The sequence below is a fragment of the Sturnus vulgaris genome, chromosome 7 (assembly GCF_052056855.1).
Source record: "Sturnus vulgaris isolate bStuVul1 chromosome 7, bStuVul1.hap1, whole genome shotgun sequence".
Classification (NCBI taxonomy): Eukaryota; Metazoa; Chordata; class Aves; order Passeriformes; family Sturnidae; genus Sturnus; species Sturnus vulgaris.
In genome coordinates this window covers 21,883,289-21,907,982 of record NC_142249.1, presented here as the reverse complement: position 1 = coordinate 21,907,982, position 24,694 = coordinate 21,883,289, and the positions used below count along the sequence as shown (strand labels likewise).

Genomic DNA, 24,694 nt, shown 5'->3' with positions numbered 1-24,694 from the left:
CTTGCACCCCAGAAACACTCAAGGCCTTCCAGGTAAAGGTACTACATGAATGAATGCGTTGTTGTTAAGCAGCACAGAGAGGTGAATGTCATCAGTTCATTGTTACAATGTCCACATGTTGTTTATGTTCTGTATTGGTTCTTTGTAAAATTGTTACACAGCACTCTAGTCACATTTAATCTTGCATTGAAATAGACTTGTTTTTTAATGTAAGGTAATGGGATTCTCCTACAACAGACCTGTATAGTATTTCCATTTATTATCATTATATTTAGGTTTGGACATTAGGCTAAATATGACTAGTGGGAGCAGAGTTAGCTTTACATATATAGTGGGGTTTGTTTTCACTAAACCATTACATAATTGTGTGTTTCCTTCATTGCCCCTTCCATATCCTTGCATTTAAGTTAGGAAAAACTGCAGTTTTGTAAATTCATATTCTGAAGTATATTCTATCATTGTTAAAGTCTTCCTTGCACACTATTGAAACTGCTTTTGTTTTTAAACATCTTTCATGTCAGGTTCAGAAGAAGTAATCTAAAACATAACCTGGTTTGGCTTTTTCTGTGTGTGAGATACTGAGGGGTTTCTTTTGTGATTAAGCATACCACTCTGCAATAGTCTTGTAACAACTCTGAAGTTTGGTGATTAGATATTGTGGAAAATAGAATATGTTGTCCCAGGTGAGCTGTTACAGCAGCAAACATCAGGGGAGATGGTGGGAACAAACAGGTCAAGAGCTGTTTAAGTAGATTGCACCGTGAGGGTGGCTCATCTTAGGAAGTAAAATTAAGAATGATTAATGTAGCTCTTAGACCAAGTGTGTGTGAGAAGAATGGTGAAGAAAATTTGGTTGCAAAATTGCCATTTTAAGGCTTAAAGTTTTGTATGTGTGTGCAACCAAAACATGCAAATAGTATCATATTAATTTTTACTTAAAAATCAAGTCCTATTTAAGGGACTACATTATGGTTTTAGTCTACAGCCTTGCAAATTCTCTTGGGTTTAGGGAAAATTATGATACATAACAGCTGTACAGGTCTTATTTCTCTCTTTTATAAAGTGTAATAAACCTGTTTATCTTCATTGTTCTGTGTTTATTGAACAGGGTCAAAACACAGCATTAAGGCTGAATAATTACAATTTCTCTGTACTGTTTTTATATCAGGCCTTGAGCAACCCAGACTAATGGAATCTAGCAGGGATCTGTGGGGGTTGGAAATAGATGATCTTTAAGGTCCATTCCAACCCTAAGCATTCTCTGATTCTGTGACCTCTCTTTAACTTGTGTAGATGTTTTTATTTGCTATTCCTGCTCTGGTAACCTTCCAGTAGTTGATGAACAGTTCCACAAAATTTGAAAGTTACATATAAATGAATTTATAATCTTCCTTTTTTGACTTCTAAATAGTACTTTTCTTTCTGTCTGTCTGTCTGGTTTTTTGGGTTTCGGTGGTTTGATGTTTTGTTTTTTTTCTTTCTCCCCTTTGTGAGAAGGATAGGATTAGGGTTTTGGGTAAAGATTGAATATGTTATCCTCTTGTCCTCTGGCTTTAGTTTCTCTATAAATGAGCTCCTTCCTTATCTTTATGCTTCCCACAAATAGCAGTCTGGCATTGCTGCATCAACTGCATTAATTGGAAAGGATGTTGATTACAACTGGACATCAAAATATTATTTAAGAGTTGTTGAAACTCTTCTTAAGTAGAACACCTAGCACCTTTGTAACTTCTGCAATGGCTCTAAATATTGAGAAACAGTATTGCTTCCTGGCAGTTGTTTTTGTTGGTTGGTTGGTTTGTTTTGGTTTTCTTTTTCTCCTTCATTTGAAGCCTTTATCTTGATTATGGTGTTAGCATCAGTTTTTGTGAGTGTAGAAACTCATTGTTTCTCTTCATGATTCTTCTGTATCAAAATTTTCAACCATGTTGAAAGTAATGGCTGTCTCCTTTTTATCAGTATGGATAGTGACACTTGGGGCTACTTAGTATTTCCTATCAGGAGAAAAACTGATTTCTTTTATGATATGCAAGATTGAGTTGCAGCTGTCTCATTCCTATAATCCTTGATGTGGATATGGTTGCAAAGAGTCCTAAGCAGCTCTCTGCAGCCACTGAAAATAAAGAGAAATAAAAGAAGTTTTCAGTAATGTCTTGCTAGAGAGGGTTTCTGTGGTTGGTTGGGGTTTTGGGTGTTGCAGGGTTTGGGTTTTTGGATTTGTTTGCTTGGTTTGGAGTTTTTTTCAGTTACGAGCTGTCAGTCTGCAGATCCTTGGTGCCATTCATGCTAACTTGGAAAAAGCAGTTTTTCTCACCAGCAGATGATCTTAAGTATTTTCTAAAACACTTGGTATGGCACTACTATCTAGTGTGGGAGAAGCAAAGATAGGTACTGTTAGAATTCAGTTGCTAAAGTTGATTTCATACACTGGTGAGTTTGGTGTAGAGAGTAATCAGCTGCTTCATCAGCAATTAAGACTTAGTAAAGATGTAAGAGATTTTGAAGAGACTATCCAGTCTTAAAGCCTTAATAGGCTTTTCCTGACCTTCATGGTTTTTTTACTGATTCAAGTCCACTGGATCAGTGATGAGTGGGAAGATGTCAGCAGGTCTTTGCAGCTGCTGTTGCTAGGTGGACCATGTAAATCTCTACCAGGAGAAAAATATTTCTCAGTCTCCTTATTAACAATCAAGTTCCATCTGGTTGTATCAAGTGGTTTTAGTTATAATCTACATTGTTCTTGATAGTCCCAGGAAACTTTGGGAGAAGAAGGAAGAAGCATCCCTGGTCTGGTAAGATCCTCACAGTTGAGACAAGGATGTTTTCAATTCCACCTGCAGTGAATTGCTGTGTCACTGTGTGATGTTTTCACATTGTAAATAGGAATACCAATTTAGAGAAGGTAAAAAAGGGAAATCTGGATCAAGACAGAAAATTCCATGACAGCAGTATATGTCCTAAAATAAAGAGATTGGTGTATAAATACATTAGCTAGACTGTTGTAAGCAATACAAAGGCAGCTAATTCCTTAGTTTTCTTTGTTTTCATTATAACAACACATTGCTCTGCATTGTGGAATTGGAATTAATAACAAAAAACATAATCTGATTTGAACTCTGGTAATTTGACAGTTTACCAGTCAAGAGACCAAAAAAAAAAAAACAAGTAGAAAAAAGACAGCAAAACTCGTAGAAATTTGGGATCACTTTGGCAAAGATCAAACCAAGATTATGAGCGAGACCAAAACTTAAATCTGAATGCAGCTTCCTGAATCACTCATTTTTGTCAATTGAGCACAGCATTTTTAGAATTTCTACCATTCATCTCTCAATTTGCTGACTTTTTATGTCTTGAATGTAATTTTTTGTGCTGTGCATATCACATTAAACCTGAAAAGGGTTGTGAAATTGCCTTTGTGGGCTCCTGCTTTTTGTACTGTAACATAGCAGAATATTTTAAGAGCTTTGTCAATTTCTGTAAAATGAGTGTATTTTATTATTAAAAGCAGTAAAGAATGCAGCTGCAGGTGCTGGTTCAGTGTGAATATATAGACAAAATACCCATTATCTTGGGGGCTTGTGAGAGGAGCAATATTATAATGCTCCCTCTTACAGTTTCAGTCCCAGTGCAAAGGCAGTGTCTTATCCATTGAGCTGCTCTTTTGAAAGTACAGATTCCAATTGAGTTTATTGCTCCTTTCTCACAATAGATTAACTCCAAGAAGTAAATCTACCAAGAACAGCAGTGACAATACAAAATAACAATAGTTATTTTCATTATTTTTAGAAGTGGATTAAGGAATGCTAATACAACTGAAAGCTAGTTCTACCTGCTAATTTAGATGATTCTATGAAGCACTGTTTAAGCTTTACATGTATTCTGTGAAACAAAGACATAAGCTGAGAGAATTGTGGCAGCAGTGTAGGTAATACTCGAGTCTATGATCATGTTTTGAAACAGTGGTAATCTTATGCACTCAAATTTCTAAATATTAGAATCTTGCCAAGTCCCTGATGACTTGCAGCAATAATTTATATTGTGCATCCAAATTGTATGCTTTTTATATTTTTTCAAATTATCTGCATGCAGTCTGCCTTAAATATTACAAAGTTATTAGAAGGGGAGAATCATACTCAAATTTTTTCAACTTTTGTTGCTGCTGCACTTTCTGAAATTAATATTCTTCCTACAAAAATTGGTTAAGAATGATCTTTTGGTGACTTTAAGCTACAACCAGCTTCTGCCTTTCCCCCGTGCAAAGGTGGGGCTCTCTGGAGAGAATTGGCTGGAAGATGGACTGTGAGGGGCAGAGGGGTTTGGGATACCTGGTGAGGTATTTGATGGAATATAAGTATATTTTCAGAGTTTTCAGCTTTAGCAGCAAAGCAGTGTTTTGCTAAGAATCTCTTGCCAGGAGAAAAGATGACTTATTTTGTCCTCATTGAGCGTTTTTATTCAGAAAGCAGGTGGCAGCTATCAATTCCAATGCCATCTACAGCTCCAATTATTTTACAAACCCCAGGAGCTAATTACAGCCCTCAGGCTCTGGCAGTCAGCTGATTCCATCATGCGACTCTTCTGGCCATTGCGTACCTCTGAGTAATTGTCTATTTATGGAAAATAAATTAATAGCTGCTATTTCTACTTGAAAAAAAGGACCTGTGAGTGTGTAGGTTGAGCAAGTGGGTTTTAAAGAGAGAGGGAGAGAGATTTAGAGAAAGATGTAAAAGGATCAATTGAAAGAATAAGGGGTGGACTGGGAAGATGTCAGGGTACTAAGGGAAAAAGTTAAAATGAAAGGGGGAAAGGAAGCAGGGTCCTAGAAAATTGAACAGGAGAAAAGCATGACACCAAATAGCAAGATATAGTGTGACAGGAGAAAAAAAGTAAACAAAATTTTGGGAAATGATACTTTAATTATTTCAGTATAAACCTATGAAGATAAAAAAGATTCATTGATAAAAAGTGAAGTCTGAATCCCGAGTAGTCCCTGATGTAGTTGAAGATATCCCTGCTCATTGCAGGCTGCTTGGACTAGATGACCTTTAAAGGTTCCTTCCAACTCAAACCATTCTGTGCTTTTTGTTGCATGTACCTTTCTGAAAATGCTCTTGACCTAAATGGTGCTTGACTTCTTGGGTGGCTTAATGGAAGAAAGGGTTAGATGTTGTCTTTATTTGTGTGATCATGTGATTCATAGATAAATATAAAATGTACATTTTAATATAAAAGTACTGCAGTAAATCTCCATGGGTTTTCATTCATCCTCTGTTCGAAAAATTCTACAAGTGTTTTGCAAATGATATTTTTGATACAGTGGAAGTACAGAAGGTTTTGAAATGATGAATATCAGCAAACTCTGCCTGCAGGTTGCACAGACAAGTCTCTGACATTATAAAGACTGTTGCTACTTAAGTGTCATTGACGTGTGGTCAGAAGTTTGTTGGTTTGGGGGTTTTTTTAGTCCAAAAGTAACCTACAAAATAACCATATGAAGACAGAAGGAATAATGAACCTTTTAAAGATGAAGAACCAAAGTGATCCTGCCACGGGCCAGAACTCATAGCAATTTTAGATTAAATTTCAAATACATTGTGCACAGAGCTTAACTATGAGAGAGAGAGAGAGAGAGGAGTGAAAGCTAAAACTATATCAGTCACTGTTAAAGAATAATTGTTTAGGAAATCACCACTTCTGGCATAAACTGGAAAGGCAAGTGAAGTGAGTGTGGAACCTTGGCAACCTAAAGCATGCGAAATGGGATTTTTTAAAGAGGCTGTAATTAGGTACATGGAGCATCAAAACAACTGAGATCTGGTCAAAGCTTTCTAAACAGCCTTTCTCTGAAGTATTTTTCTGTATATATGCATGTATTCACTGCCTTCTAGTGAAATCTTTTTTCTCTTCAAATCCTTTTTTGGGAAATAAATCAATCCTTAATAAAAATATGCTTGTTAGGGTACCAGCTTATTTGGAATGACGTGACAGGCTTCTCAGAATCTTGTAAAATACATGATGGCAATTGAATGTAAAATAGTTCATGTCACTGTATATAATACTCAGCAATCTGTCTTCTTCACCTTTCAGATCAGCTGTTTCACGTGTTGGCCATGCACATGCGCCTCTACAGTATAGACTCTGCATACAATCCCTGGAGAAAACTAACTCAGCCGTTGCAGGATAAAAATTCAGAGCAAGTATTTTAATTTACCTAATGTCAGTTTTACCTGGTGAAAGAAACATCCTTACAGAGGGACTTTGGGTAACTTTCTGTCTTAATTTGAATTATCTGTGAGGTATGTTGATGAACATCTAAAAATTGTATGTATGAATTGGTAAAAATGTGTTTTCTGATTTCTTTTACATAAAAATCTGACAAATATCAGTTTTGAGCTAAAGTTTAAATACACTTCTTGCAGGCTTAAGCAAATGCAAATTGAATAGTGTTGAGTAAGTGGATAGGGCACTGCTGTTCTTAATATGGATGCTCAACAAAATTTACATTGAGATAAGCTGGTAGTTTATTGAAAGATGTAATGATTAATAGCTGTAAATAGGTCTAATATTTGTGAGAAATAACTATATTTTAGGCTAAAAGTTTTCATCAAGCTGATTATTTTAAGCAAGTTAGTTATCAGAGTTTGCTTTTAAAACATGAATCTTACATACACAGCTGTACAAGGATTAACAATATAGTAAATTGAACCATGCACTTTGCTCTGCAAGAACTCGTCTCCTTACTTGACTTAAGACCCATCACTTTTCAGATTCTGCCTTCATGATGAGGAGAAAGGTTTCTTGCCTAAAAGGAGATTGATTTTTCCTCATAAGAGGAAAATAGTACAGTTTTTTCTCTTAGCTCCTTAAGCATCTTCTTCATACTAAGCTCTTCATTTTGTGCCTTGCAGTTATGTCAAAGACTGTCCTTTTAGTACCTATCCAGCCGTGTGTTTGTCAGTGCTTCTAGGAGCCTGAGGTAGAAATCTCATCTAGAATAGTGATGCCACAGTCCTAACTGCAAACTGGGGAAGATTATTAAAACAATTGTTCTCATTTCTATTCTAAGATTTTATTGTTCTCTTGGATCTAGGCTTCTTTTTGCAGTGAACATTAGCTTATTGGAGTAATTAAACTGTATTAAGAGATTAATTTATAAACCATTAGCAGAAGAAAGCATCAAGCATTTTGTAACCTGAAAAACTGCTTTTCAGCATGCATTCAAAATGCTTTGGGGCTCTGTTTTCAGGTGATTCTCACTGAGACCTGACCTAGACTGAGCAGTGGGATGATGCTAATAAATTTGGTTGGCTGAGTTACATGAAGCAGAATTAAGAGAATGTGGCAGAATGGCTGTGGAACACATCATGCACTTGTCGTTTTGGTATTTGAAGAGCTTTGGAAGCAGCTGTTAACAAAGGGGGGTTACAGAGCTCATGGAGTTCACCATGCATTGATATGTCAAGGCTCAAGTGCAGTGTGTTAGATTTCATTAGGCAATGTTTTGAATCACTTTATAAATCAATGGTACTGAAGGTCTGCAATGCCTTGCTTTGCAGAAAGGGTTGCATGCTGGGAATGCATTTGAGCAGTTCTTGTGCTTTCTGCACTGGTTTTCATATTTCATGGTAGATTTGATGATACTGGTTTGGCACAAAGTCCTACATGGTTTTTAGGAAGCTACAACTGAGATAGCATCCATTTTGCCACGAAATAATTTACTGGTGAGATGCACAAATACTTTAGAGCTGGAATATTTTGCTCACTCCTTAGAATATTTTTCCTTCCTTAGTCTGCAGGCCCCAGAATGCTACAAGGGAAGCAATTTGAGGACATGTTTTTCATGTATAAATTGGAGCATAAAATAAGTATCTGTAATTATACTGCAGAAATTTGAAGAGGTAGTTTGACTTAAAGATGGCATTCATAGGATTGGTGTGTCTGATCTGATTGCACACTTCTTAGAAGAGTCACACAGTCTTTTGAGAAATACAGAATAGCAGATTTTTTCAGGTACAGGAAAGAGTGCTCAGAGCAATTAGAAGGTGACACGCAGCTGAAGACTGAAAAAGCTTAAGAGGATGGTGGAGAAATAATCATTGCAGATTTTAGATGTGAATGGCATTCTGCCACTTTGAAGTTAACCAAGTCATCTAAATCATCAGCCTGACTTGCACATTAGACTTCAAGCAAAGACTTGTAGGAAAAAAACGTCAGTGAGAGAAAAAGTTCTATATTTTCTGACTGTATTACTGTGATTCCAAACAATTTAACTTTAGGGAAGTCACAGAAGCAAAATAACTTCAAACCAATATGCCATCTTCCTCTATTTAATTTTCACTCTAAATTATTATTTGAGTTGAAAACAGTTTTCCAGAGAAGCTAGTTTAATCTTCATTTATTTAAAAGGATAATTTTCAAAATGGAATGAAAAAAAACTTACACACATGCAAAAATCCATGGAATGCAAGTGCCATTTCATTATCTTTTCACCTTCATTTAATTATAGCTATTTTCTTTAAATGTACATAAATATTTACAAATAGAACTACCCAGATGTTGAACCTACGATTTTTATCCTAGTTTTCTGAAACTTAGCTTTCAAACCAATGCCTTAGATTTCCTGTGTCTGGGAGAACTGATCAAAGTAAATTGTACAGAGTCTCACAGAATTTCTTCACTGTATTTCCCAAAACCACCGGTTTAGTCCAGTGTCTGCTACAGTTGTGTTTGGATCTTCTTGTAGCTGAAAATGGCCACTGAAAGGGAAGATAGCAGCTGCAGCAAGGTAAAGTAGAAATAAGGAAATCTTGAGCAAGAAGATAGCTTACCAAAAAGGGTGTAAATAATGTGAGCTGTTTGGGGAAGATGAGGGGGTAAAAGAAGCTAAGTCTGGTGAACTGTGAATGGTTTAGTAGATTATTTCTCCTGTGCAGTTTATGTTGCAAAATTCAATGTATGCTTAGTCCCACAGGCTGTACTTAAGCAAATTGTTCTTCTAGGGACAGATCTGGTTTCAATAGTGATCAAATAAACAATTATTGTGGTGCAAAGGGGGAATAATAGCTTCTGGCAGGGGGCATGCAAGGAGCAGCTGGAGGCAACAATTACTAAACCAAGATGTGAATTTAATGGACTAATCCAAATAGTTTCAGGAACAACAGACATGAAATGAAAGGATATACATGATTTAAAAAATTTAAATCTCCACGAAAGCTGAAATTTTTGTGTTTATTTTGACAGATAGAATATGTCAGCAAAGAATGGATTGGTAAAACATTAAGGATCTTTGCAGTAGAAGCACTTGGAGGGTGGAACTGCATGATAAAACCGAAGTGCTGGGTTATTTTTACTCCAGTGTTTTGCTGATGTTTCATTCTAAGCTAAATCACTTCAGATGTTGATGGTGTCATACTGGGGCAGCAAACTGCAGCTCAGGGACGGGACTGAGCAGCTGTGCATAGGAACCTCTTCAGTCACATCTCCATCACAGAAACTGTTGTGAAATGGGGAAAAAAAAACCCACAGTTTTTATGAAGATACTCTGAGACAGAGAGAGTAGGATGGTGGGATAGCAGGGCTAAGGTTTATGCAAGAGGTGGTCTATACATATACATGCTGCAACAGGATTTATGTGATCTATTCCATACAACAGAAATCCTGCCTGAAGCAGCTGTCTCTCAGGACATGTGTTACAGTACATAGGTTTTGACAGTCGTGCCAGCCTTGGAGTATTTGCTCTTGGCTGTTCCTTCCTTCCCCTGCACTACAGCTCACCATCATCTTTGGCTGTGCTGATGTAACTTGGACAGGCTGCATGAACTAACTCAAGCAACAAATCCATGTTTTACAAAGGTTCAGTTGAATGAGTTTGGGAACGGGTCACAAGGGACTGCTGGGGGCACAGTGGTAAAAGAGAACAGGAGATGCCCAATGTTAGTACTGTCAGTGAATGTATGATGAGAAACTGACCTGCTGTACAGTATGCTGTGACACAATGAAGAGCAAGTACGGAATTGTGATTATACCCTAAGGTGCAGCCAGAATAAATAGTAGAATTCTGCTTTCTTGCAGTGAATATCAGAAGCTATGTATTAGTTTGACCTTTCTGCCACCCGAGATTTGTGAGCTTTGCTTCTTATCCTGCAAATTGTGAAGAAAGCATAAGTTTACCCTAGTGGATGAGGCTTTAGTTTAGGTGTACCTATATCCCATGTCTCAGATTTTCTGTGTCCGACAGTTCAAAGAGGTGTGAGGCTCAGAATTTTGCCTTACTTACTGAATTTCTACCTTTATAATTAATTGGAGTTAGCATCAACCAAAAACTTTTAAGTGTCTCTCGTTGAGAGAAGATGGGATGAGGAACATAAATATAAGGAACCATGCTGCTGGTTTCAGAGTACAACAGAATTTCCCATTTCTCTGTATCCATTCCCAAAAAATGACTCCTGCATAACAGCTCTCAGGAGGAGGATGCAGAATACAGAGGCAGAGTTTCTCAGCTGTCATGTGATAGGTAGCCCTGGTTTTGGTACAGAGAGAGGTGCAGCCCAATTACCTTGGGCTGGAGGAGAGGTCATTTCCATAGAGAAAGCTGAGCTTTGCATTTTTCATTTTAGGACGTGTTCATTTTGCATTGCATAGTTTATTTTCACCACTAACTCCCTTTAAAAATTGATTCAGCACAAAACTGTTACACATCTGAATCATTTTGTATTACTTTGGTCCTATTTGCTGTTGTACTTGCTTTCTTTTTATTAAGTGCTTCTGTGGCACAAGTTTTTGTAGTCAGATTTATCGAGCTTTCATATATGCATTGGGGATTAACAGAATGGACAATTTCCATAAAACACATTTCTAAACACATTTTGAAATTCCAGTTTCATTGTCATAATGAATAAGTTTCTGAGACACTTAACAAATGACAGAGCAGTTTTTAAGTGCTTCATGTGCTGCAGTACTTGATGTAAGCAAAAGTAGCATATCTAAACCCCTGACATTGAATGTAGCTTTGCTTCTCAGTTCTTATGAACTGAATAAATTAGAAAAGTAATTCAGTTGGTCCTGCATGTGCAAATGAGTTCATTTACGTGTTATGTTGCCAGTCAATTGTGGTATTCTGTATATATATATATATATATATATATATATATATATATATATTAAATAATTTTGACAGAACTGGTATTTGACCTGATTGTTACATGACCATTAAACAATATTGATACCTCTGTCGGAAAGAAGTGTTCAGCTAAATGTGACCAGAGGGAGTCAGATAAGTTTATATCATTATTAAGCTTATATATCATTTAAGAATTAAAGATGAGAAGTAATTTAAGGGATGTCTGTGGTTTTAAAGTCATTACACAAGGAGGGTTATTTTTAATTCAGTGTCGTAGGTCATAAAGTAGAACTAGCTGTAGGTAAAAGTAGAATTAGAGAGACATAGTGAGATGAGTATCTTCGTGACCTGTATCATTTTGAAAATGAAGCTTGGCAGTGTGATAAAAGTTTTTGCCCCCTTTGTCTTCTTTAGAATTCAACATACTGATTTTTAGAATATTTGGGTTTTGTTTAGGAGGTTCACATATATGTATATATATTTATGTATATTACAGTGCTTTGAAACAATGATTTTATTAAATGATTGATTATAGCAAAAGGGTTATAGATGGTGTTTATTCTGTAGCTGTCTAGGTTCATTAATTCAAAAGGACCAGTTAGACCATGTTTTCTGTCACTTCATTTTACAAGACCAGTCAGCCATGTGACCATAAGTGTTTTTTTTAATCCTTATGACTTTAATCATAATCCTTTAATCTCTTGTATGACTGCTTCCATGTGTTAAAATTCATATCACAGATGATTCCTGGCAGCACCTTCTGTGGAGAGATGTCTAAGTTTTCAGGAAATCAGTAACTGAGTAGTCTTCTTCCAAAAGCAGGATCATGTTTATGGGCCTCAGAGATGATAAACTGGTGGAATCTCCAAAGCTGTTAGAGGACACTAAAGATCCCATGCATGCATGCACATAGCACCAGGTGTGAGCAGCCCCCTGCAGTACGTGCTGTGCAAGAGCTCACTTTGTTCATTTGCAGCACTGGTAGCCATTGCTGGAGGACTCTGGAGATGGAGGGTCAGTGAAGCCAGGAGTTGTCAGTGGGGCTCCTGCAGCTCAGGTCAGCAGCAGCACTGCTTGCCTAGGGCAGTAAGAGCCCACACAGCTCTTTGCAGCTGCGTGTGCTGCAGAAGGGGAAGGCTCACAGGGGAGGGTGTGTACCAAATCTTATCTCAGGTTGCTCCTGCTTGAGATCTCCATCATGCCCTGTATCAGTTAAAAGAGGGAAGAATGATTTTTCTCCATTTGAATTTTTCTCCATTTGACTCAGCTGTTGAACCTGAAGAATACTGTTGGTTGAAATTTCGTTGAATATTTCTACACAAATCTAGAAACTACCTCCTATCTGCAAGCATTTTCTGCTTTTTAGTGTGGGAAAGCAAGATGATGTTACATCAGTAAGTCTGGATAGTTGAAAAGTTTGCACTCTCTATGCTTGTTTGCTGTCCTCCTAGACATGCAGGGAGTTTAATAAAGACTGTGTTTAAGAGTGCATAATCCCACCTGCCATGGATGCTTGAGCCTTCATTTCTTTATGTGAAGGAAAGCAAGAGCTTTTTGAAACTGTTTTCCAATAGGAGCATTCCCTGTAACATTACATGTATTTTGAAGATTTGTTATTGTTAGTCTAGTTACATGTATACATGTGAAATGCCATGCTTTGGAAACCAATTCAACTGTTTGAATATTCCTTGACTCTCTATATAGACATAATGAGTTCAGGCAGTTTTGAATATTTTAAAACATTTCAGCAGAATCAGGTACCCAAATGGTAATTTCCTCACAAGTTATTACACGAGTAACATTACATTTTTGAATTGAGAGCAGTTTTAAAATTAAGATCAGTTACCAAATTGTCAGGTATTAGGCTTCTGTAAATTTGATATCAAATGTAATAATATTTAAAATAAATACAAAATAAAATATGAAAGTGGGTTTATAGTATCAGAAGTGATTTTCTTTTGGTTTTATTTCCAGGCTGGTAAGTGAAGAACTGCCAGAAGTTCCTGTGCTTTACAGAGATGTCTCATCCCTTTTGCTTATCCAGATTTTAACCATGCCTCAACCATTGCACAGAGGTATGTTACAAAAATATGTATATTTAAATGAGTATGTAAATGAAGCTGCTTTCATGATGGTTTGCAGGATGGTAAATCATAGCTGATCTACTGTGTATTCTAAAATAATGTTTCTTGCCTTATCTACAAAAAGTGGCATTGAACAGAAGTTTTTGTTCTGAGTTGACAGGTTTATCTGTGTTCCCTGTCTTTTTACCTTATCAGTCAGCTATTCATTAAAGATACAAGAGCTGAGCAGAAACCTTAAAGTATTTCTACTAAAAGAAAAGTGTCCTTTGTTTGACCTTCATCTTTTGCTTAGGGAGACAGCTCAATACTTCAAGTTGAACTAAATGCCTAAGGGTGAAATATTTGAAAGATTGTACTTTAATTTGAATTTCAGAGTTTAAATTGCAGCAGTTTTATGTAAGAGTTCATATATGAAGATAATAATTTCTGTAATGCAGCAATTTCAATAGAGACAGCATACAGTATAATTATGAATAAATATTAAATAGATATTTAAAAAGTAAATTTTTCAGTACTAAAGTCAAAACTGTCTTAAAATCTGAATTTATTTTTCTGTGTAAAAAGGAACAGCTGAACCTGGTTCCTCTTGCTAATAGGTAATGTATGTTCCAGAATTGGTGTTCAGACCCTCTGATCTCTGGCTTGATTATTTGTAATTGTACCTTTATTTGAAAATGAGGACTAATAAAGCCAGTATCACTTTACTGTTTCACTGACAATGAACTGAATGTCTCCTGTGAGATCTGTGTGGCAGTTTTGATATCTGCTGAGTTTTTGAATAGGTAAATTCAGGAACTGTTCTGCTCTTGATGCTTACACTTTTGTAGAAACTGCTTCCCCTTAAGAGGTGTTCAGTCCTTGGTACTGAATGTTTAAATTCAGCTAAAGTGACTCTGAGTATCAGTTAACATGGTGGGTTTGTTTTTTCAATTCAATATGCTTAAAATCATAGAATCATTTAGGTAGGAAAAGTCTTTTAGTATCCTCAAGTCCAATTGTTAAGTACCTGTTTATGGTTAAGTATATCCAAAAGATCATTAGAATATGAAAATATTAAAATAATAAAAATATTTTGCATAGTAAGACTATTGTCGAAAATGTACTTTATTTATTTAGACTACAGTTTAACTTAAATTAACTCTGTTGGAAGGACTCAAATCAAACTAGTATAAAGACAGTAAATAAAAGTTTAATGAGACTAACATCTGAAATTCAGGGAAGGAAGTGTTGAAGATAAAGTACAAACCAGTGGTGTCTTTGTAGTCAATATGCAAGAATTGAATACCACCATTTAACAAAGTATATTTTATCCTAGAAAAGACAGCATTCAATTAATAGTAAGGCATTCTATGGAGAATCCTGTGAAATGGCTCATATCAGCAGCATGTTTTGTCTTTGCTCTTAGGTTGTATGTTGCAATTGAGAGGGAAATGGCAAGTGGTAGAAAGAAAATAAATGTATCTACTTCAAATCTATGAAGCATTAAATTGGAAATAAATTGCCATTTATCTTCCTAATTTTTGTTTCATCGAAATGTTTAGGCAGAATGAAAAGAAAGTCTTTCATAATTCTTTGTTTGGAGGTGTAGAGTGGTGTTCACAAAAATAAGTCATAACAATTTTTTTAGAATTTCTGCAATGGGTGTGTAGGTCACAGAGTAAAATTCAGTATTATTAATTCTTTGTAGAGGACTGAGGTATAATTAAGGTAAAATGGCTTGTGAAATGTCTCATGGTAAGCACAAGGTCAGCAATAGGGATGAACAAAATTTCTGTTTGACCCCATTGCTTCCTGAATTGTCTGTGCTGCTTTGCCATTGTCATGGGGTGTGGGAGCTGTGGCCTTGGCTCTACACTGGGGTACACTCAGGGGGCTGATGCCTGTGTGTGCTGACAGATATTTCCAGTGCATTCCTTTAACAATAGACTTAAGTAAGTTGCATTGTGTCCTTCATCAAATATGATATCTTTTTGCAAGTTTGTACTTAAAATCCTTTTTATTTACACCATGTTTTTTTAAAAATAGAGAGTGCTCTGTAAGGAGAACTCAAAATCTCATCTCTTGCCCTTCAGATGGCAATTGTATTAACTTTCCTATTAACTGTTAATTTTAAATTCAGACTGGGAATTGCATTAACTACCCTATTAACTGTTGGATGGGTGTTGGTATCTTTTTCAATCTGACATAGATTAAAGCAATAAAAATGTCATTACTGCTCAGCCTCTTCATTCAGAAGAGAAAATTGATCTGAACCTATCAGAAAGAAAGAAGACTGCTACAGAAAAAACTTAGTGGTGGAGGTCAGAGCATTTACAAGCATTAACCAATTTGTAGAGAAGGGAATGAGTGATACTTGTACTTCTGTATAGTGCAGCCAGCAAAATAAACATGTTTAAGATACTAAAACCATTTGTGAAACTTTCTTTTCTTCTGAGTTTCACACTAATGCATGGGGAGAACTTTTATAGGCTTCAAATGTTTAGCATTTTGTTTGAAATTTTTGAAATTGTACAGGGCTAAATGCATAATAATCCACGTAGGAGTTTCTAGTTCAATTCTGTGGCAGTTCTTGTGCAGAGGATGGAGAGTTCATGGTGTTGTGAATTGGGACTCCATACAAAACAAAGATTTTGCTTCCAGCTCCTTTCTTGCAAAAATAGCAAGTGATGATGTGTGTACAGAAATGGAGAGAGCAGCTTGATGGTTATCAAAACCTAAATCTGTCTTTGTAAATTGAATTCAACACCCCCCCCCACACCAGTCCTTTCTGCAACACAGTTTTTGAGTCGTTTAATTGTTACTGTCAATGTAAAAAGTTTTATTTTCCCACCACCTGACTTTGGACCCTGTGTACAAATTTCCAGAACTGCAGTGTAGCTTCTAGTGATTTCAGTTTCTGCATTGCATTGAGTATAAAAAGTAGCACACTGATACAGAGTGTTTAAAAACCAGGGTCTGTGTGAACCAGAGTGAGCCCAAGGCTGGTGGGTGCAAAGGAGTGCTGGTCCGTGGGCCAGCAGTGGTGCCAGGTGCCTGCCAGCAGCTCTTGTTCCCCAGCCTGGCAGTGCTGAGCCTGGGCTGCAGGGCTGCTGTGAGACAGCTGCCATTTAGGAGTGCTGGATGTGTTCCAGCCTGAAAGCTCCTTTTGGGAGTTGAGACCAGCCTCTCTGGACTCCCAGAAAGGTTTTCTTCTCTGGCATGTAAATCCTAAATTCAACACTTTTTCCTGTAATGCTGGTTAGGCTCACCTGCTGAAGGGGCTGACCTGGATGTTCTGACAGATTCTTTTTTTATAAAGTTTAAATGACATGCAACAAAAGTGCAGCAAGCAGCTCTCAGATGAACAATTTTTTTTTTAATGATTGGATAAGGATCTTGACTAAATATAGTATGGATGTAATCGACGTGAATAGTATTCAGTTTCAAAGTGGAAGCTCAAATATTTATCTGTATCTTGGAACTTTAATATACCTTTCATGGATTATCTGAAGTTCAATGCTGTCGTCTCCCTTTGTTCTGAAGTTGTTTTCCAAGAAGGTATCAAGCTTTAGATCAATAAGAATATTTTTCAAAGGTTATTTATACAAAGATTTCCTTCTAAACTTAGTAAAACAGGCCCTATGTCATTAATTTGGCATCTGGTTCTCTTTGTGGATTCCTTCTGTCATCACTGTGTGCCAGAGTATATAATGTAATTTGATATTGAAATTAAAAGATGTATATTGTTGGTAATGTGCTTATTTATCTGCACATTTCTTGCACTAAAGTTAAAATTAGAGTTCTCGAAGTGTTCCCTGTTTAACCTTAATTTTTAAGGGTGTTGGTTGATGCATATAATGGGATGAGATGCTTTGAAATTATTTGGTTCCAAAACGTTTTTAAAATAGGAACATAATAGCATTTCTCAATATTATTCCAAAATAAATACAGAAGTTCTGGGTTAGCCTGTGTTGATTAGATTGAAACCTAGTCATAGTGATAATACTTTCAGACTGTCAGATTAGGGACAGGAGTCCTAAATGCATTTTAGGGCAGAACTTTGCTCAGTGGTTTACTTCACATACGTGCAGACTTTAGAATTATTAAATTGAAAAGATGATGTAGCAAAAGCACAGCTTGCCCCGGTGGGCAGCAGGAAAACAGCACAGAGCCCCTACAACCACACTGCAGGAGTTGCTCTTTGCAGTAGATAAGAATGTAACAGCTCTAGCATTACCGGTACCTACAGCTGTCAAATATTTGGTGTTTTAAGAGATTACATTTAACATAGTAATGAAGTGATAATTGCTGCAGTGGCTGATGTTTTAGTATGGGATGTTTCTATGGCTATAAAAAAGCCTCGGTGCTTATTACACAACATGCGGCCTCCAAGATATCTTCCTAAGGGGAGGAAAAAACAAAGATAAAAAGATGAAATTTGTGCAGAATTCAGGACTTCTTAAGGGTGACCCAGATGTAGGAGTGTGCAGCTTTTGTCTAATTCTGGATTCTCCAAAAATGTAATTCATAGTAATTTGTGAGTCACATACATGTAAGTAAATACAAGAGCATTCATTTAACTGAAACATAATATGGGCTAGACATATTTCAGGTGAACTGAACAATTAGTATTAGGGGGGAGAATGGAGACAAAGAGTAATTCTCTTATCAAAAATCAGAATTTTTAAATATGCAAAGACACCCAGTGTTGAGCACTGCAGTCACCTGAGCAGAGCTACAAGAAGGAGCAGGCTGTGGCAGGCTGGTGCCTGTTGACTGCAGTCTCCCTTTGCTGTTCTACATGCAGTGCGTTTGTTCCTGCTTTCTCCGTGTGAAATTGATTTCTGTTGCTTGTATCTGCCATTCAGGGGTTAGACCTCAGTACCTCAGTTCACTTCTAGCTATGATTACAAACTCTTAACTCGGGCCAAAGAGGCAATTTTTACACTTCTCTGAATGTGGGTGGTTTCATCTTGTAGATTTCAGTCCCAGAAAATTTCCTGAAAGCTTCCCTGCTGTTATTCCTCAGGGGTAGGATTACTAAGAAAATTGAGGTTTCAGCAGAGATAAAAAATATGGCCTCAAGATCTAGTGGGATTGGTGAATGCTCCTTTTGGAGAAATGTGAAGAGGAAGTATCATTATAATGCTGCCTGCTCCAGAATGGGGGGATGAAGGACAGGACCATTCGTTGTCATGTTTAACACAAGCTCCATAGGAAGATAATACAGAAAAGTCAATTTTTAATTGTGTAATAACAAATGATCTTTTAGATGCTTAAATGGTGCTTATAGTTTATACTCACATAAGCTTATACTCAGTGTCATTAAAAAGTTTCAAGATCCTTATCTGCATTGATTTGTAAACACTTGTCACATAGACAATTGTTATTTCACAAATTTAATTATGTACTCAAGTCTTAGCTGTGTATATTTTAAAATCTAGTAGTGGGTTTTGATATTAGATGCAGGAAAGGAGAAGCAAGGTGTTTTGTTTTCCTGGCCTCCTCATTTTCACATATGAAGCTCATTTAAATCCTTTGGGAAGAAAGAATGAATTTAACCCAGTTTTTGTGAGATGCTTATGTAAATAAAATTGTTTTTCTTGACTTCAAAGCCTGAGAGGACTTCTTAAACCCCTCATTTTTGTCTACATTTATGCTGAAGGAGTGGTGTAAGTGATGATAGAAACTTCTTTGATCTGCCTAGATTTAAAAACAAACTAGATAATTTGGGACTGTAAATAGAACCTAAAGTAAAAAGATAAAAAAGGACTGCTTCAATATCTTCATTTCAGTGAATGATCTTTTTTTTTTTTCTGTCTCCATTTTAGGAAGTCTTCTTTTGCTTCTGTTGCTAGCTTCCCAAAAAAAATTTCAAAACCTTTCTCCTGCAGCCTAGCTGTATGAAATAATAGTCCTTTAAATATTAAAAAAAATCACGAAGATCTTTGAAAATACAGTAAATGCCAGTCTGCCTTTTGTCTTTCTTGTGCATGCACGTGAGGTCCAGTAAATAGGTACTCACTCAAGAGTGTTTTGCAGTAAGTCTTTTATGGCTGGATCCATATCTGGAAGTGAAGGGTTAGAAACTCATATGCTAGATGTTCTTGTGGTGATTTTTAAAAGAAATCAATTCGTCCAATATTTGTATGAGTGTCACCCCTGATGGGAGCCATAAGAGATGGTCAGATATGCATTTACTTACATCTACAGTAATCAGTAGCTTAACTTGATGTCACCTTTGGACAAAATATAATTTTGTATTATCACCAGGTCCCTAGGATGAAGTCACTGTTAATCAGGATTAAGATGAACATAAGGAGCAGTGGAAAATTACTTGCCCAGTACTTATTCTGTTCACTATGGCTGCCAAGTCATTTCTGAAAGCCAGGAAATATAGTCATATTGTGTATATAGTTATAGTTGTTTTGTATGTTTTGAGGGGCTGTTCTTTTTGTATAGCATTTGATTTTCATTTCAGAATTATCATTTCCATAAATAGAGACTCTATGATCATTGTATTTGCTAAAAATATCAATTGTTTAAAAATTACTTTCTTTGTTTTACAGAACACTTCACCTGCATTATAAAAGTGCTGTTCAATTTATTGTATACTCAAGCCTTGGCAGCACTTTCTGTTAAATGCAGTGCTGAAGATAGAATGGCATGGAAAGAGTCAGGAGCTCTCAAAAAGGTTGGTCAGTTTATTAAAACATTTATGAAATTTTGCCTAGGTATTTCTGGTGGGAATGTAACAGATACTTCTGCTTTGCATGTAATAATTTGCTTCTGCTTCTAAATCCAGTATTTTATTTCTGTGTGTGCAATTTCTACAGGATTTTGTACATGATGAGACTTTAAAATGTTACAGTTAATACCTAGTTCAAAAACTGAGTTTCACATTTGAGTCTGTATCCTTATAGTTTTGTCTCTACTTTGTTGCAGTGATTGTAATCAGAAATGCAGCTTTCCTTCCTGTGAAATTGAAGCCTTCCTATATAAACCATGGGCATTGATCTGATGCATTTCTCAACAGGAAAAGCAGGCAGGCTTGTTGGAGAAAAAGCCTTCTTGACTTTTCCAACTTGCTTGTGCTATTTGTGGCTAACAATATAAATTTCTCTCACTCTGTGGTCGAGAGTGCTCGTGTGATGAAGAGACAGAGAAGGAAATTTGTCACTATTGTTTCCTTGACTTTTGGTAGTATTTACAAATAAAGTGACAATGCATCTATTTCAGTTCAGCTGATTGAATGCCAGTTGCCACCAAAGACAAAGTTCTCTTCACTAGCACAAGCATTCATTTAATCCTTCTGTTAGCTTTCTACTCCACAGAGTGGTTTTCCCAGAAGGTCAAAAGAATGCCAATGTCAGACCAAAAGGAAAGGATAGAAATGTTGGGACCAGGAGAAAAAATGGGTATTACCCCTTTATACAACAGCTGGGCCTTAGATGTAAAATGAAACATGTAACTTAAATTTGTCATACTGGTCAGTCAGAATTCCAAGATCTTAAAGGCAAATTATCTGCTGGCCTGCTACTATGACAATTTTTTTTACATTGGGGCCACTGGACAGGACTTCATTTTGTTAGGTCCCTATCTACCCCTTCTTTCAATGTAGTGTCATTTTCTTAGAAATTCAAAGACATTTGCTTGAGGTTGTTGCTAGTGATCAGGTTTTTTTCATTGTTTAATTAAGTGATTCTCAGGTGATACATAATTTTAATTTTGCAGTTTAAAGCACTCAGGACTGGCCAGTGGTAATCACACAGCTCCATGTTCCTCTCTCCCAGCCCTTTGGCTGCCCTTCTCTTCTTGAGCCTATCCCTCATCCCCATGCATGTCACGAGGGAAGCTGGTTTTTAATTTAAAAATCCAAGTTCTTTCTTCAACGTTTCTTTCAGTCCCAGTGGTTAAAATCATATGGTTCAGGTTGGCTTTTTCTTCTCTGCTGGTAAGATTGACATTTTAATCCTGGGATGACTACACAGATCACACCTTGTTTAACTTTTGTCTGTGGACAATGCCAAGTGAATCTATTACATTTTGGTATTCCAGACATTAAACATGGGCTGAAGACTTTGCTCTATATCTATGTCAAATGATCAAACAGCATGAAGAGTTTAATTTCTGACCAGGGCTGAGAGGTGGATATTGTACTTTTGAAACCCAAATTCACGCTCACTATCTTTGCAAGGTGTGTTATGGTGTCATGGAAAGCGCACTGTAAATTCCTGTCCAGGAATAACATAGAAAGGTTTATCTTAGCTGCTGAATTAAGCATTCTTTGGCTGTAAGCATGAACAGTAAGTGTGTGGTCCCAGTATGAAAGGTGAAGACTCCGTCTAAAATGGAGAATGAAAGTTGATGTCAAAATGCACTAAAGAAACCAAATGATGAATTATATACATCACTATGTGGTGAAGTATTCGTTTTCTTCAAGGAATCACAGTAATGTTCCACTCCCTTGTTATTTGTTGTGTTGATAATATAGTAACAGAACTCAGAATTCCTGTCCAGTCATCTTTTTCCAGGGCAGAATTGATTCTGACTTGGAAGAAAATATTTATGAGAATACTGCCTTCTGTTTCTTAAGGCTTTCTGTGTTGCCTTTAAATATAATTGCTATGGTACAAAGCTATGTAGGTATTTATTCTCTATACTAAATATATTTTCCATCTATAGTAGACATTGTTCATTCCAAATGCAACTTTGTACTTTCTGATAGATTCATTTTAACTTTTAATACATAGGAAGTGTTTTGTCATTCATTCAGGTTGATATGTTTTTGAAAATTCCTTTTTAAAAAAAATTCTTGTATTAGGATTCAAATTTTGTTGAAACAAGATGTATGCATGAAATGATTCTTTCTAGTTTTAAAGTAAGCATTTATATACTCACAGAGAAAATATGAAATGCAAATGTTATACAAGTGCTTTCATAAAGCGCTCAGTTTAGAGCATATGTAATTTAAGTAGCAATTCACATTTCACTCTTGAGCTAAATGCAGTCCCTTTCTGTAAAATTATATATTTGTTTTTAATTTTTTTAAGCATTATGTATCTTTGTAGGTCAAAATTCACATGTTGATCAAAAGGAAATATTCTTCATTGCTGTTGCTATCACAGAAACATTTTCTCCTTTTTATAACCAGTGTGTTTTGGATTTCTTTTCTTCTCATTTGCAGAATATATCCAGTGGAGAAAACTCCTGGGAAGTATTGCTGGGTCATGTGATTAGTGAACTCTCTAAGGGGAAGATATATGAAGAAGGAGAGACTGAAGAATTAGCGGTGGTATTGGCAAACTTCTGGAAAATTTATCCAGCATGTCCCCTTGAAGTGTTTTTGCCTTGTTATGATGATTTTTCTCTGATCTTGCTAAAGACTTGCATTACAGCTCTTTCTAGATCAAAGCATCTCTCTTTGGGACAGTTTGCCTGTGCACATCCTTCTTTTAATAATATCAGATGTGGTCAGTGCCACATTGAGAAAGTTATTGACAAATACTTCTTATAATTACAGGTTTTAATCATATATATGGGTTTTAATCATAAGTACGAAAGACCTTTCAGAAACTTGGAAAAGTAAATATTAAGTAGAAAACCCATTTGTCGAGGGGGAAGAAAACCTACAGAGGTATTTCAGATTATTACTGAAATGCTGGCCTTTGGAATTTATGTTTGATGCAGTTGTTTATATAATATGCTTTTTAAAATACTTGGTTCATATTGGAGTTTCCATACTTGGGGGATAATTGGATAATTTACCTGGGACAGAATTTAGTAATTGTTTCCTCCTGTGTAGGTAAATCTGGATTCTGCAGAGTGCTATCTGCAGCAGTTCTGCCTGCCTTTCCTCAGGATCACAAGCCTTCTTCAGCACCATCTCTTTGGAGGGGATTTGCCTAGTTGTCAGGTACAGAATGAGAGGGACACACTCCAACGTTTCCATAGAAAAGCTAGCGATCAAAAATTAGAACTTTAAGGTGTCTTTTTCATAGTACACATTTTCTGTCCTAAGATTTTTTTTTTTTAATATCATATATTATAGCGTTGCAGTTTTTAAAAAAATGGTATTATATTCTTGAACTTCAGCAAAGTCATGCTTATTGAATTAGGTCATAGGTGCTTGCCTTGTAAAATCCCAACATACTTTTAAAACTTCGCCAGTATTTGCAGAGATGGTGTAATTCCACTCAGGATGGAATTCAGTACTGATTTTCTTAATGCTTCTTAATACTTCATTTTCAGAGACATTGCATCAGCAGATAATTATGTTTAAGTTCCATGACTAATTTAAATAGACTTTACAGTAGGTTAGCTCCCTCTTTTCCTTGCCTCATCATCTCCTTTGTAAAAACAGCTGTTAGCTCGTTTGGGGTGCTAAACAGAAAAAAAATTATTGTGGAGTTGAGGGCTTTCTTGTTTTATTTCTGTTTTTTGGATTTGTGGTTTTTGTGGCGCAGTTCTGTTTTGTTTGTGGGGTTTGGTTTGGGTTGAGGTTTTAAGTTTGGTTGGTTGGTTTGGGGATTTTTTTCTGACAATTTTTTTTTTTGTTTCAAGAGTACAATTTAAAGTTATCTGGTAAAATTGAACCTTCCTGTGTCACTAAGCATAACTATTTGCATCTTAGTACTAGAATACTCTTTTATTGAACTAGATATAAATTTTAATAAACTACTTAAAAATTAAGAGTGTAGATATTAATCTAAACTTCTCTGATTTCATGCCTAAAAAGGAAGATGAAGAATTCACCGTTCTTGCAAGCTGCCTGGGTCTATTACCATCTTTTCAGTCAGCTCATCAGTTCACCAGTGCCTCTTGTCTTGATTGGCCAGTGCCAGCATTTGACATGATATCACAGTGGTGCTCAGAACTGGCTTCATTTGCAGATAGACATCCAGATCAAGTAAAGGTATGTAGCAAAATTAAATTTTCCCAAATAGGCATGACATGGAAGCAGCTATTTATTGCTTGATATCTTTTGCATGTATACTGTTGCTTTGGATGGGGATCTGAGACTATAACTTGTGAGAGAGAAATTGTAATGAGAAATATTAGTAAGTGGGTGTGGGTTGAATTGGCTGAAAGCAGGAATAAGAAGACCTGTGTGGTTTTTATGACTGCTAGAGACAGAATATAGAAACACTATCCTTAGATAATACTGTGTGCATATCTTCTGCACCTGTAGCCAATAAAGGGCAGGTAATAGAAACTTTAAGAAATTACGTATCAGAACTTTTTCTTGCCTGTTTTAAATTACTGTAAAACATTGCATCTTCAGTTGCAATACTTAAAAAGATGAAAAGGTTAAAATCTGTTTAATAGTTACTGATGAAAGATTGTACATTTTCTCTGGAGGTTAAAGAAATGACACCAAGACTTGAGTTAGTGCAACTGAAATAATCAGTTGTGAAATGGAAATGTTTCAAAATAGGTGCATTGTTCTGATGACAAAGCTGCATCTCAACAATTCAAGTCTCCCTCTCCTAAATCTGGTGTCAGGGGAAAG

At 36.2% G+C, this 24,694-nt stretch overlaps 1 protein-coding gene across 4 annotated transcripts in view; it reads left to right on the top strand.

The window, feature by feature from the left end:
• The window catches only part of UBR3 (ubiquitin protein ligase E3 component n-recognin 3), a 103,512-nt gene that overhangs the window by 72,947 nt on the left and 5,871 nt on the right, over positions 1 to 24,694 (top strand). For all 4 annotated transcript variants that reach the window (XM_088168050.1, XM_088168048.1, XM_088168047.1 and 1 more), the window contains 6 exons: positions 6,088 to 6,193; positions 13,094 to 13,194; positions 19,752 to 19,876; positions 22,370 to 22,477; positions 22,988 to 23,098; positions 23,921 to 24,097. In XM_088168050.1, coding sequence (XP_088024176.1) covers positions 6,088 to 6,193; positions 13,094 to 13,194; positions 19,752 to 19,876; positions 22,370 to 22,477; positions 22,988 to 23,098; positions 23,921 to 24,097 — 728 coding nt within the window. The remainder of the gene's footprint in view (positions 1 to 6,087; positions 6,194 to 13,093; positions 13,195 to 19,751; positions 19,877 to 22,369; positions 22,478 to 22,987; positions 23,099 to 23,920; positions 24,098 to 24,694) is intronic.